Below are 13,734 nucleotides of genomic sequence, written 5' to 3'. Positions count from 1 at the left end.
TCCCTGCACAGTCTGTAAGAGCAGGAAAAGATCTTCAGCTTCTGTTCTCCACTGCCCTGTTCTCCCATCCCAATTCCTTCGACAGCTCTTCACAGAAGTCCAGGGATAAAGTCCTTCCCAACCCAGTACTGCAGGATGAGTGTTACAACCCAGAGGCTGGGTATTACCTAGAACAACCTGGGTTGTTTTAGGCCTGAGAGTCAGTGAACCCCAAACCAACCCTAGATGCACCTAAAAGTCTAGCGGCAAGGATCTGGCACATACCTTGTGCTAATGTACAGGCTGTGTGGTCAGAATAGCTGCTACCTTTCAGGCCGAAGCTTTCAAACGAAGGGGTCTGCTGCGTGCGCATGTTCCTGGCATGCACAGGACCAGGGAAGGTGTGACAGATGCTGGCATCTTTCTGGACTCAGCATTACTTGCAATGCCATCTCAGTTACAGTGATGCTGGCAAGCTCCCGCCGCAGCTCCCATTCACCATGGCGTCTAAATGAGCGAGCAGCTCCATCAGTGTCAGGAATGTTGATGGCCCCTTGCAGGAGCTCTTGGGTGTGAAGCTGAGCACTTTTTACTTCAGTCTGCCAGGGCCAGGAGAAAACACACACAATTCAAAATAATTCAGCCCGCGTTTAAAAATGTTATTATAAAAAAGTGAGATTTAAAAAAAATTAATAAAAGCGTGACACAAAAACTATGGTTTACGTAAACTGAACTGTTTTCAGCCTGAAATTCACAGCAGTTTGTCAGTAGCTTACAGTGCAGGGAACGTCCTTTTCAGACTGAATCCCCATAAAACTTAACAAACACAAGTTGCCTAATTCTTTTGTTGCCCTCACTGCTTCTTTAAGGGATTTTTTTTTTTCTCCTGTGAATTGGAGCAGGGTCTTCTCCTGCATCCCTTCCATGTCCCACTTGGCCTCATCAGCACGGACAGGTGGGGTTTTGTGCTGTAGGCACATTTTGTTGGGGAGTTTAAAAGGACCCATTAGTCCTGCCGTAAGTTTTCCTCCAACTTAATTTCTGGAGCATTATATCTAGTCTCCTCGCTTTCATTCTCTTAGATTCTTCAGAGCCGTCTTTGTCAATTTGTTTACTTCTGGTTTATTTTTAAAAGACAAACCCCCAATGGACATAAGCTCTCAAGTCCCTTTTGAAAATGCTGTCTTGCCTGTAAGTGCTTTGTTTGTGATCCTCTCCAATCCTTTAGGCTATTGTTTATGAGCTGGAAGGCATCTGTGCTTGGGCTAATCATGCCGAATGCCAGCAATTCCCCCAGCATGATTTGTTGCACAAGCCAGTGGGAGCAGGGTTTGTTTTGATTACGTGTTTTCTCACACCGGCCTGACAAAATGGGGTGGGGGCCTAATCCAAAATCTTCTGAGCGAAACAGCTATCATCTGGTCATTGATTTCAATAGCATCTGGGACCAGCTCAAAGGTTGAGAGCTCTGACAGCAAGGGTGGTGTCTTGGCAAAGCAGGTAGCCCAGAAGCCAAAAAACCTTCCTTTAGAAGTGTATGCACATTGTTTGCTCTGGGTTGGATGAATCAAACGCAGATCTAGGCAGCTGCCAGTGCTATACGGCATTTGCACAGCTTTTTCAAAGTTGTGCAGCTCCTTTCTGACATGAGGTTAGTCGGGCTGGGACCCCCCAGCCCTGCCCCAATCAGCACTGCTGGGCAGAGCTGTCCCAGACGTCACCTCGGGCTGATGCTGGCCTCCCCTGATACCCTCAGCTGAAGAGTCAGACTCTTTCACTCATTTTGGACAATGGAGACATTTTCTCCCTAGCCGGTGCTGGTGCTTGCCTCCCACCATCAGACAGATGTCCCCATTTTTCTGTTCATGAAAGCTGGGAGGAAGTGACCGAGGGCTGCTCCCGCTGGGGCTGCCATCGAACCGCTGCTAGGGCACGCAGATGCACGCTGTACGGGTGGGTGTATGGGTCTGCCACGTGCAGACACCCCTTCTGCCTCGAGAGGCCCCAGCATGGGTAGCAGGAGCTCCATGCACACCCGGAACTCAGCACAGCTATGCCCTACTGAGCTGCTGGCTCAGCTGGCCTGGGCTGCACCCTGTCCTGTTGAGCCCAAGACTGAGCTTAGGCTGGCTGGTTCCCACACTCCTGCCATAGCAGGTGTGCCCAACAAGGCACAGCGCTCCAACCTGCACCTTGATCCCACCTCTCCCCTATTCCCTGGCTAAGCATTTCCTGCGCCAGAAGTGCTCCATTAATCACCACTAATCCCTTTTTATACCTACAAAGAGGGTAGCCTCGCTGGTGGCCTGTGGCAGGGACTTCCACAGCTTAAGCTATACGTCGCATGAAGAAACATCTCCTTTTGGGTTTTTTTGAGTCTTGCACTTGAGTATTTAATCTGATGCCTCCTTGTTTTTTTTAAGAAAACACACTTACTCGGTCACCTACTCCATGGCATTTAGACTTCACAGGTCCCTGCTGCAGACCTCAGCCATCTCTTTTCTTGCTGAGAAGTCCTAATCTATCAAGCCAACCCTTACACGAGAAGCGTTTGGAAATACTCTGCTTTGCTTGAATCAAAACCTCAGCTCCACCAGCCCCAGCTGAGATCACAAGGCAGCGGGAGCACGCAGAGACCTGGGCAGCTCTGCAGGGAGGCACTGGGAGTCGCGGAGTGGCTCTGCCCCATCTCTCTCTCCCTTTGACACCCACTCTCTCCTTGAATGCTTCCCTCAGTAGCCCTGCCTCTGCACCAGGCAACAGCGCAGGACAAGCAGAAAGCTCCAGTGCATGCAGTCATTATAACTTTATAGATGCCAAACCTCTAAGGAATTAGTGCAAAATGAACTCAATTAGACAAAGTCATCACATTCCCCTAACCAAGGTATCCTTGTAAATTAAGGGGTTTAGCACATTCGAAGACTAATGATGCAAATACACATTTTGGGAGGGACATCAGGGTAAGGGTCCAAAACTGAGACCTAGCTGTGAACACAGAAGGTTTTATTTTGAAGCTTGCCTACCTAGGAGGAGCACATTTCCAAACACTGAGGATGCCCAAAGCTTAATAAATTTTTTAAAATGTGTTTGCACAAACTTGTAGTTTTTGGTGAATCCTGATCCATCAAGGCAGATCTCTAATGACATACAGACCCTTATGTCAGAGATAATCAAGTATTATTACAAGAGCTGCTGGCTGTGGGGCCCCTCCTGTGCACACACATGGGTACATATGGAAGTTATTAACAAGTTTCAGCGAAGGATTTTTGGAAATTAACCCCTGGGGCCCCAGAGCACTGCTAACAGACAGCTAGTCGGGAGCAGATGAAGAGCAGTTTCCTGCTGGATGCCTGCAGCGTCTTGGGACTGAAATCCAGGACCTTTGCAGCCCAGTAGAGGAAGCCCCTCTCACAAGGACTAAATTTTTCAACTTCTGCTGTTAGGAAGAATGGTTGAAAAAAACCATCTGCGAGGCTGTATAAGTTTCCTCGACAAACTGAAATGAGTCAGCTGGAGAAATGTATAACATAACATATAAAAATGCAAACAATTTTCTTCTGTTCCCCAAACGGTGCTCAAAAGGTTGTCAGGAAGTTTGTAATTTCTTTATAAGTCCCTTTAGGGGCCATCAAAACAAACATTTGGATGCAGGCCACCGGGAGCTACTCCTACATGGCAGAGGGACCGGTTCAGAGGCAGGGTGATTAAAGTGAACGTCTCCCACCCATTAATCAAAGCAGCAGGACGTCGTTTGCAGTCACCCCATGGAAGTAAACTCTTACGGTTTTGCTTTATACATATTTTTCTCAAGAGTTGAAAGAAAAAGGTTTCTCTTCCAACATCCAAGCAGAAAACCAAGGAGGACTCTGTAAAGCCAGACGCAGCCAATGCACTTTTCATGTTCCTGTTCTTCCCAAATTGGTTTCCGTTCTTGCACCAATCCTGATCTGCAAAGTGACCTCTCCTCAGGAATAATGAGGATACTCACCCATAATGCGCTTTAAACTTTCCTAATATAACAATGCTTGGCAGCCATTCACTGCTTTTCATCCACAGATCTCAAATCAATTCGTTACAGCTCTGCATGGAATTGACTTACAAGTAAGACAGAGATGAGCACTTGCTGTGCGATTAAAAAAAAAATAAATTAACAAAATAAAGCAGACTTTATTAAAATCCAAACTATTTCCTCCTCCCTTGGTGTGATTTTCCTAAGGCACAATCCTGGCCACAAACAGGGCTCTTCCGCAGCTCCCAGACATACAACCCAAGATGCTTGTTTTCGGCCAAATGAGAATGGTTCACAGCCAGGTCAAAGCAATCCAGTTAGAAAGCTCTTCCCTCAGCGAGCTGTAACCGTGGCCATAAAACAGAAGCATTCCTGTGCTCAGTTGTAAAGGTGGAAGAAATTAGCCCACTCCTTCCCCCCTCCCTGGTTTCTGAAGGGAAGGCAGCCAAGGTGCCTCAGCAACAACACCCCAAGGAAGAAAAGGAGCAAGGGGACGAGCAGGGTGCCCAGGGCGGCAGACGTGGTCCCACTCCTCCCACAGCAGTCAGAGAGGGAGGACAGCCGTGTGGCTGACCCCGCTGAGGCAGGGGCTTACACCCGAGAACCAGGGCACAGTCCCACATCACAGGTGCCCAGAGCCACCTGAAATGCTGGTAGGCGCTGGCAGGGCGGGCGTAGGAGCTACAGGAGACTTGCGTGCTGCCAGAGCTCTGCCCAAAGAGCATTGAGGGTGAGCAATGGCATGGTGCCCGAGACCAGGCCAAATCCATGGCAGGCAGCAGTACCCAGAGCACATGTGCGACCCAGGGGTGCTCCACATAGCATGGGGAAAGTAGGAGGGAAGTAGTTTTCCATCCACCAACATGCCACAGCACTTGGCTGGCGCTGGCACCATCCCAGTCCCTCTGCAGGGCGCTTTGCAGGCACAGCACCTGCAGCGACAGCACCACTACCCCATCTCCTCCATGGCTAGTCCCACCTCCCCGCCTTATGAAAATGCAGGACTGCAGAGTTGTTCAGGGGAAGGGACCCCAGGAGGTCTCTAGTCCAACCTGGGGCCCACACCAGATTGCTCCAGGCTACCTCTCTGGGCAACCTGCCCCCCAACTGGACCATCCTCATGGGAAAAAGGGTCTCCTCATAGACAGCCTGGACTTGTTTCCCCTTTGTCTGCCGTGCACCACTGTGGTGAGCCTGGCTTCTTGCAGACCTCCTTGTAGGCACAGGCAGGCTGCTGTTAGGTCCCTCTGAAGCCAACTCCTCTCCAGGCTAAATGAGCCCAGCTCCCTCAGCCTCTCCTTGCAGGGAAAGTGCTCCAGCCCCCTGACCTCACTCCGATTTACTACATTTTTGTTGAACCAGGGAGCCCCAAACTGGATGCAATACTCTAACTGGGGTCTAAAGAGTGGCGAGTACAGGGAGGTACTCACTCCCCTCATCTGCTGGCTGTGCTCCTGTTAATGCAGCCCAGGATGCTGCTGGTCTTTGCTGCCAGACAGCCTGCAGGAGGATTCAGCTTTGCTGTCTGCCAAGATCCCCAGTCCTTGCATGGGGTACAGTGCTTGGACAGGGCTCATTCAGGAGGTGGAGATACCAATAACCCTGAGAGACAGGGTCTGTGTTTGAGCAGTGGATGCACAGGGCTATTCTCAGAGGGCTGTTCGAACCCTAGCTCCCTCAACATGCTGCCTGGGGTAACGCAGGGCACCCCAGCCCTCACCCAGGGCATCACAGCCTGACTCAGACATCTGAGGGCTCCGATTCACCACCTCTAATGGACTCAGCAATGATGACGGATACAATTACCTGCTTAGCTTTTTGCCCTGTCCCTGCATGAGATTACAGCTCCAGCGGCAAGCAACACCATATCCACGTGTCAACCAGCACAGTGCACACATATCCTGTGATAGTGAACAACCCCAGCTCACGCTTTTGCACAGGCTGAGAGCTACAGCAGCTGCAGGACTACCCAGCTGCCCCTGGCCTCCCTGAGACAGAGAGGAACAGGCAGCAGGGAGAAGATGGCCACTTCTCCGGCACTTATTTAACTACCTCAGTTCATAAGCCAGCGCCCTGAGATAGGAGGCCAGGCACCTTTCCGTCAGCAGAGCAACGAGGCCCTCCAGAGAATAATTCAGAATGTCCAAGTCAGGCTCCTGTGATGAATCACACCCTCTCTCTCTCTCTGCGCTGACTGCACGCTTTGGTTCCTCAGATAAGACACCTGAAGCCCAAAGAGCAAATTCAGAGTAATCTCTCTCCACGTTCGGCTTTTTTCCCCCCCACAGGTCCGAAGGGGAAAGTCAGCATGAGCTCAAGAGGCTGCCTGACTGGCTGTGGATCCTTGGCAGCATGCAAAACTGTTTGGCTCAAATTTTACAGTATCTGAATTTCTCCTTTCACGTAGCTGTTTTCAGTCACTTATTTCAAAGACATCGTACCTGCCTGCACCCCTGAAATGAACCATAACCCTATTTAAGCTGACTCTGTTCCTCTCATTTGTACTCATCCTCACCAGTTTGACTTCACTGATGCTGTGCCCTGTTCTAGGATCTTGAATTACACACTTATTTCAAACACTCAATACAAATTTTAAGGTACTAAAAATACTTCTGAAAATCTCACGCCTACTTTTGTAGGAAGTATCTTATGTTTAGAAAATTCTTTATTTGATTACACTATATGATGAATTAAGTTTATTATTCCCAGCTAGGACCACTCATTTATGTCCTGCTTTTGGTCTTTATAAGAAATACACTTGTTCAGCTTCAATTTGATTGCCATGTCTCAGCACTTAACTAACCGGGTTTCCAACACTGCAAGGGAATGAAAGTATCACCATATATTCAGTGACTTTTAAAAATAAGTATAAAAACATGTTTATTCAAATTTTTAAAAAGTCTAATATAAAAAATTCTTTGCCTTTTTTGAGGCAAAACCAAAACATCTTTCTACAGTCTGTAGGTGGCAGCAGCATACTATCAGATGAGTGTAAGAAAGGGTGCTGGATCTCTTCTGTTCACACCCTCCCAAGGCAGACCCAGACTCTCCCGACCAGGGTTACCTCTGAGGAATACCATGCCCTTAGTAGAATGTTACTCATCTGCACTCCCAAAAACCTGTTCAAATAAAGCAATGCAAAAGCTAGTGAAGCTGCACATACCACACATGGTTGCAATGGTTTCCCTCTAGGGCAAACCTTGGCCTCTGAAGTGGCAGGCATCGCATTCATGCTGCAAGGAGCAAAATGTGCTCTCGCTCCGCCGCGGCTATGTGGGTAGCTGGTCGGCACAGGGGTTATGCCCGCGCTGCACTGCTGTGGGACTGGACTCAGCCGTACCACTTCACGAGGGCAGATTTGTAGCAGAAACGAGCTTAGGCACTTTCGGAAAGAGGAAAACAGGGCTGACCTGGGAGGACAGGCAACTCACCTTCTCAAGCTTGTAAGTTATAAATGGAGCAAAGAGCAGGACTTGGCAGGGGGTGGAAAGCTCTGCTCTTCAGGTCGGCTTTACCCCAGGCATCTCTGAGGAAGGCCACACACACTGTGCACGTACAAGTACACAGCTGTCGCAGCCAGCAGATTCAAGCCCCGCTCCCCCTACCCTCCCCTTCCTCTCCCAGCAGCCAGTCCAGCCCCACCAGCATGGCGTGCGTCCCACCAGCACAGCCACCTAACAGGCACCTCCCTTCGCCTCCTATAGGCGCGTGGCATCATCTCCCAGCCCAGGAGGAAGAGGGGCTGGGGACAATGCTCCCCTCCGACCCTCCCCTTCCGCCTGGGGACGAGACCACCTCCTCTCTCGGGCGCATCCCTGAGGAGGCCCCCAGCTCTGCCCCGTCCCCAGTTGCAGTGCCAGCGGGCAGGCTCCTGCAGCACAGTTCTCGCAGCGTGGGCACTGCCCGGCGGCTCCGGCACAGGGGCTCGGAGAAGACCAGGGGGGTTCCCCCCATCTCATCAAAGTGCAAGGGGTTGTTCTGGGTCCCCGCCACCACCAGCTCCAGCAGCCGGACCACGCAGTCCGAAAACCAGTTCTTCAGGCGGAAATAGCCCTCCTGGAAAGAAATCCGAAGGCTGACAGGCCCCGTTGGCATCCGCACACTCAGGCTAAACAAGCAGTTCCCTTGAGAGCTGTCCCGCACCAAGTAGGTGCCAACGGGCTCCCGCTGGAGCTTCGCGTGAGCCTCCCCCACAGACAAGGGGCCCCAGTAGAAGTCGCTGGCCTGGAGGATATTGAGGGATCGCTCCAGGACCTCCCACTCGCAGCTGCGAAACATCCGGAAACGATCGGGCAAACTGGGGGGCGTGGGGCTGGGGAGAACACTCCGATGCTGCCTTTGTGGATGAGAAACAGTGGTGTGTGTGTTGTGCAGATCATCTGGCCTCCCTCTGATCATCTCTCAAAGAGCCCATGGATCCTGGAAAGATGCTGCCTGTACCATGCTTCCTCCTTTGCATCCAGCCTGCAGGACAGAAGGAGAGTGAGGCAAACCCAATACCTTCTTCTAACTGGGCAAGTGAAGACACTTTTCAGGGAGAAGACAGCAGTAAGAGTACTGAAGAGGGTACCGGGGAGTTACTGTATATGCCTAACGCACAGCTGTAGGGACAACCAAGGAAATACATGCAGGAAGGGCTCCAGCTGGGTCCCCCCTAGTGCAAGGTTACAGAGCTTACAGAGCTTAAGCTCAACCTTACAGAGCTCTGCATCCACTGGGTTTTCGTGATTCACAGCTACGGGCTCCCCAGCACGCCCTTCAGCAGGCTGGTTTGAACGTAGCAGATCTCAGTATTTCGAGATTTCCCTCTGTTGGATGTTTAGGGGCTTTTCAGAGTGGCCTTGAGACTGGCAAGGGGAAATGACACCCCAAATCAGAAGGGAAAAAATTCCCAAAGCAGGAAAGTATCGTTCACTTTGTCATTCAATGAAAGGTGGAAAAGTTTCCTCACGCCTTGCCAACCCTTTCTCTGACAAAAGGACAGACAACAGGACTTAGAAGAAGCAGAAGATGGAATGAGCCTTTCCCACCAAACCCCATGAACCACTCCCTCATCCCAGCACATGCCTGTTTTACTGTGTCAGGAGAAAGCAAAGGTCTTAGATCAAGACCCCTTCAAGAAGTGTTACAGCATCAACTTCAGAGCTGGGACTGCCATGAATGAGACCACTTACATTGATTCCAGACACTGCTGATGTCCCAGAAATGGTTCTGCTCAGGCCCTTCGAACCCCTTAACTTCTGTTTCTGCCAGACGGACATCTCCCCCTGCCAGCAGATGATGCTGCCCTCTCCTCACCACTGTCCTCTGCTCATGTGCTGCCTTCAAAGTGCCCTGCCCTACTGTCATGACACTGCTCATGTCCTGCACCTTGTGTTATCACCAGCCTGTTTTCAGAAATGCAGATTCCTGAATCCAGTGTTGCCATCAGCCATCCAAGTCATTTCAATTACATTACAAAAAATACATATTCTGCGTGTGTGTGTATATATATACACGTATAAACATAAAAACCACAGCCCCAAGCCAGAGGCTCATTCTGTGCGAGAAGCTGAGCTGTTACATACCACTTCCCCAGGCCTGACAAGTCAGTAGCTCACCGCCAAACCCTGCCCTTGGTCCCCTGACATACTCCATTAACCCAGTCACACTCACTGACAGCACAGCCGTGCTTGGAGCAGAACAGACTGCTGACACGCAGCCTGCAGCAGAGGAAGAGATGCACTCCTCCATCTCCGGCAGTCCCCCCCCACTGCCGACTTGTGGGAGCATCAGGGCTCATAGCGGGCAGGCAGCCCCCCAGGGAACATGCAGGGACCTGCAGAGGGCTTTGTCTGGAGGGAGAGCTTTAGGCTTAGCTCCTTGAAAGGTTCCCCCTATCTCACACCCTTCACTGGCTATTCAAAAGCCTCATGCTCCTTTTGGGTGCTTGTGCCAGCCAGACGGCTGCATGGAACGCACTCTGCTTCTGGGCAGAGGACACGGAATGGCAGGGCCAAACATCTTTCCCTCGCACAGGCACAGTAGTTTTGGAAGGGAGGCATCTGCCCACCAAAGCCTTGCTTACAGTCATCTTTTCTCTCCTAACATCTCTCAATACTTAACAGTAATATCAATAATGTAGTTGTCAGGCAGGTCTCCATACCCGGAGCCGTAAACACCCTTTCCAAGAGGGGCTTGGGAAGCTTCTCCAGTTTCTAGTCCTCTGCTTTGCAGTCCCCAAGCTGCCAACATCCCTGGTACCGCTCTGAATGCTGCCGATCCTGCCCTTTAGCTACGTGTCACCACGGGAGGGAAATTCCACGCTTAGAGAAAGGTGGGAGGGGTAGGAACAAGTTAATCAAGTCAGGATTTTAATTTTCCATTTAAGAAAAAAAAAAAGGCAGCAGTTGAATGCTGCTCAGATTGTTGAGCAAATCAAAATAAATCTTAGGGGAAGTTGATTTAGTGAGCAGAATGCAAGTAAACAGTCACCACGTGCAGCGACTAGGGTGATCTATCACCACTGAAAACTCAACACTGTAGGCGCCACAAGAAGTTGCAGCATCTCTGTCCCTTTCCTTCTCCTCTCTGCTGGGCGAGGAAGCTATAGAGCCCTCTGATATTAGCTACTACAGAAAAAGAAGGTCATACTCCTGCCAGCCGTCCCCAGGGCTGCAAGTCATAGCCTCAATGGGAGCGAGAAGGAGCCTTGCTCCCACCAGCAGTCACTCTTCCCAAACAGCAACTCCTCTTGGGTCCAAACAGAAATTTTGACGATCTCATGGGTCTAGGTTGGAAAACAAATTCAAGCAGGAAAACAGAAGCAGGCAGCTGTCTTTCATTTCCAGGCTAGTTTTAAAAATAACAAATAGACAATTTGTTTAAGACTGCAGATGCTATTTGACAGAAAAAACCCACAACTTGTTTGTCCCAGTTTTCAACCTTGAGTCATTCTCCCAAGTCCTTTAAGAAAAATCCACTGCTACTAGAAGTCTGACTGACTAAGAACTGACACCGTGTCATCGTTTTGAATTCAAAGTAAATGTAAAAATAGCACCCTCACAATTTATTCATTCGGTTTGAAACCTACGTATGGGTCAGACCCTCAGATGGCGTGAATTTCTTTAGCTTCAGTGACCCATTTCCAACAGATGACTGCCTGGCCTGCAGCGCAGTACTAGTTATACTGACATTAGCTCTAGAAGTGCTTCCTGACATTACCTTTAAGGTTCACTTTTAATGGGTCAACGGGCCCTACGTGTACATGGCCTCCCACATCAAGGAGGATGAGCAGACTCTCAGGATTAGAAATAAGCCAGCCCAGGGGTGTAATGAAATACACATGCATAATTAGTTCTGCTTCTGATTTGCCACACCACAATTTGCTTTTCCAACGTCCCCTCCAAAAAACCCCAACGCCTAAAGACATTACTACCTCCCTACTGCAAGACAGTCGGAACGGTGCTTGCAGCCAAAGCAATATACCCTAAAAAGCTGTCATCCCACTAATTAAAAGGCTGGATAAGTTTCCCCAGACCTTCTGATTTACTGCAAGTTCAAGAGGTTTTCAAAATAAGTGCTCTTGACACAGGACATTCTGCTTTCCTCCTCACTCACCACCCAGGCAAAGCAGCATATTTCATACAAGGAGACAATTCTAGTAAACTAGGGGACTGTAAGCAGCCTCTGGTGTCAGCCAAGCCAGCCCTGAACCCTGCAACTTGACAAATCCGGTGTGTTCAACAGCAGCTTCAAGTGCTCAGCTATGATTTGTTCTTGCACTCTTCCTCCAGGACACTTGAAAGAGCTTACCTCTTTATATTTACCACCCATAGGGATAAGTTTCTGGACGTCAGGCCTGGAAGTGGTCCAAATCGAAGAGCTCCGATGCGGCACTTCCCAGTTTTTGCGAAGCTTTGCTTAAGAGCAGATCCATCCTTTGAAAAGAAAGAGATGTTCATCAAACAGGTAACTAAGCCCATTAGTTCGTCATGTGGATCTAAAATACAACAAATCTGGGGACAGGTTGTCTGTCTCAACCTCGTTGACCTGTATTATTGTAGAAGCATGTACACAGCACTTCAGATAGCAACAGAGACAACAGATTATTGTTGTTATTATTATTATTATTGCTACTTCCAAAGCCATGAGCTGACTAGGTCCAGAGAACTCACAGATGGCCTAAGGACAAATGCAAAGACCATAAAGTTGCCATCATCTTCTAGAAGTGGGAATCATAAAACCCAAACATTTAGAGATAATGGCAACAGGAATAAGCTTTAGGATTCGAAACAGCAAACTCAAACTTGTGCTCAACGCAACGCCCATTTAAAGTATCTTATCTGAAACAGTGTGGGTAGCCATTCACTGCTAAGTTATCCCAATAGCAACCCGGCGTGTTCTAACCCGCACTCTTCTGCCCTGCTTCCCTGGCTCTCGAGGCTTTTCTTTCTCACCTTGAAGATGGAAAACTAAACCAGCTGGCCTGGTGGAGCAGCAGAGCATCACTTGTGCAATCACATATCTGTCAGTGGATGCATCAGCAAGCTGAAAAATGAACCCAGCCTTCTGCACGCCTTTCAGAGGCAGTCCCTGTAAGGCTTCACTTACACCTATGCTCCATTACTTAACATCACTTCTCTGCACCCCCCCCAAGCAGAACCCAGACAGGGCACACACCCCACAAGCCATGTTGACTTGCAGCTAGCAGAAGTGCGGGTCTATCCCACTATTACGCTACCCACTCCATTCAGTTTCGACATCTCCCAGTTATCAATCCCGCAGTTCCCAGAGCAGTTATATGGAGGCTGGGATAATTTAGAAAAGCTCTCTCTGAGGTACCCTGCAAGCCCTTGCAGCAGCATCCCCATTCCAGGCAGCAAAGCCTGAGCAGACATCTCTCGCTTGCATGTCTGCATCCCACAGAAATGTGCTGCCTACTGATTTGTGGCTGGAGAGGATGTTTCAAAGGAAAGCTCCAGCAAATGGCTGGAAGAGAAACCTCCCTGGTAAGAGCCAGGCACGCAGCACTGTTTTAGTGGTGGGCCAGCCTGGCTGCAACAGCCACCACCGTCTGCCACACACTGGCACCAGTTTAAACCACGCTGTCACTGCCACAGTGCGTGGCTGCACAGCCACACCAATGACCCTTGTCGCAAGCACCTACCACAGCCAAGGCAACCGGGGCTGATCCAGAAAGGGCTTGCGAAGGGGTAAAGGAGAGGCAGGAGACGCACAGACAGACATGCGCCAAAGAGCACAGAGGGAGCTGTGGTTAGGCAAGGAATGTGGTGCAGCTCAGCTAAGAGGACCAATGTTAATCACAGCCAATTTTGCCAGCACAAAGCAGGCCTGCAGTTCCCTCTATCTTTTATGCCACGGCTATAAATATAGTTTGATGCAAGGCTGCCATTATGTCTGACACGTGAGGGAATATGTGGAAAAAAGAAAAAACCCACACCACACATACATACCCCACACCAAAACTGTGTTTCCCTGTACAACCAGCATTCAACAAGGATGCAATTAATTAATAAAATAAAATAAGCTGAGACAGCACACACACTGTGACAGTTCTTGCTTCCACGCAGCAGGGATGCCAAGCAGGAGGATCCTGCATGCGGGCTCCGGGAACCAGCTGCTGGACACCTTGCAAGAGGACTGGTCTTATCAAACCCTTCCCAACATTTTGGGGTTGAAGAACATACTTCAAAACCAACAAATAACTTCACATGGATCTGATATTTAAGTTTTGTACTTCTTAT

General features: G+C 49.6%; 1 protein-coding gene across 1 annotated transcript; it reads right to left on the bottom strand.

Annotated features, from left to right (window-relative positions):
* Positions 1-7,702: 7,702 nt before the first annotated feature.
* LOC104264281 (suppressor of cytokine signaling 1) lies at positions 7,703-8,415 on the bottom strand. The gene has a single exon (XM_009821274.2). It carries the CDS (start codon positions 8,384-8,386, stop codon positions 7,703-7,705), a length of 684 nt encoding a protein of 227 aa, XP_009819576.1. The 5' UTR covers positions 8,387-8,415.
* Between the last annotated feature and the right edge of the window lie 5,319 nt (positions 8,416-13,734).

The sequence above is a fragment of the Gavia stellata genome, chromosome 4 (assembly GCF_030936135.1).
Source record: "Gavia stellata isolate bGavSte3 chromosome 4, bGavSte3.hap2, whole genome shotgun sequence".
Lineage (NCBI taxonomy): Eukaryota > Metazoa > Chordata > Aves > Gaviiformes > Gaviidae > Gavia > Gavia stellata.
Note: the sequence above shows the minus strand (reverse complement) of the source record. Positions and strands in the feature narration are given on the sequence as shown.

Excerpts from the sequence above, each read along its gene's own strand:
- LOC104264281 (XM_009821274.2), bottom strand. The coding sequence starts at position 8,386 with ATGATCAGAGGGAGGCCAGATGATCTGCACAACACACACACCACTGTT.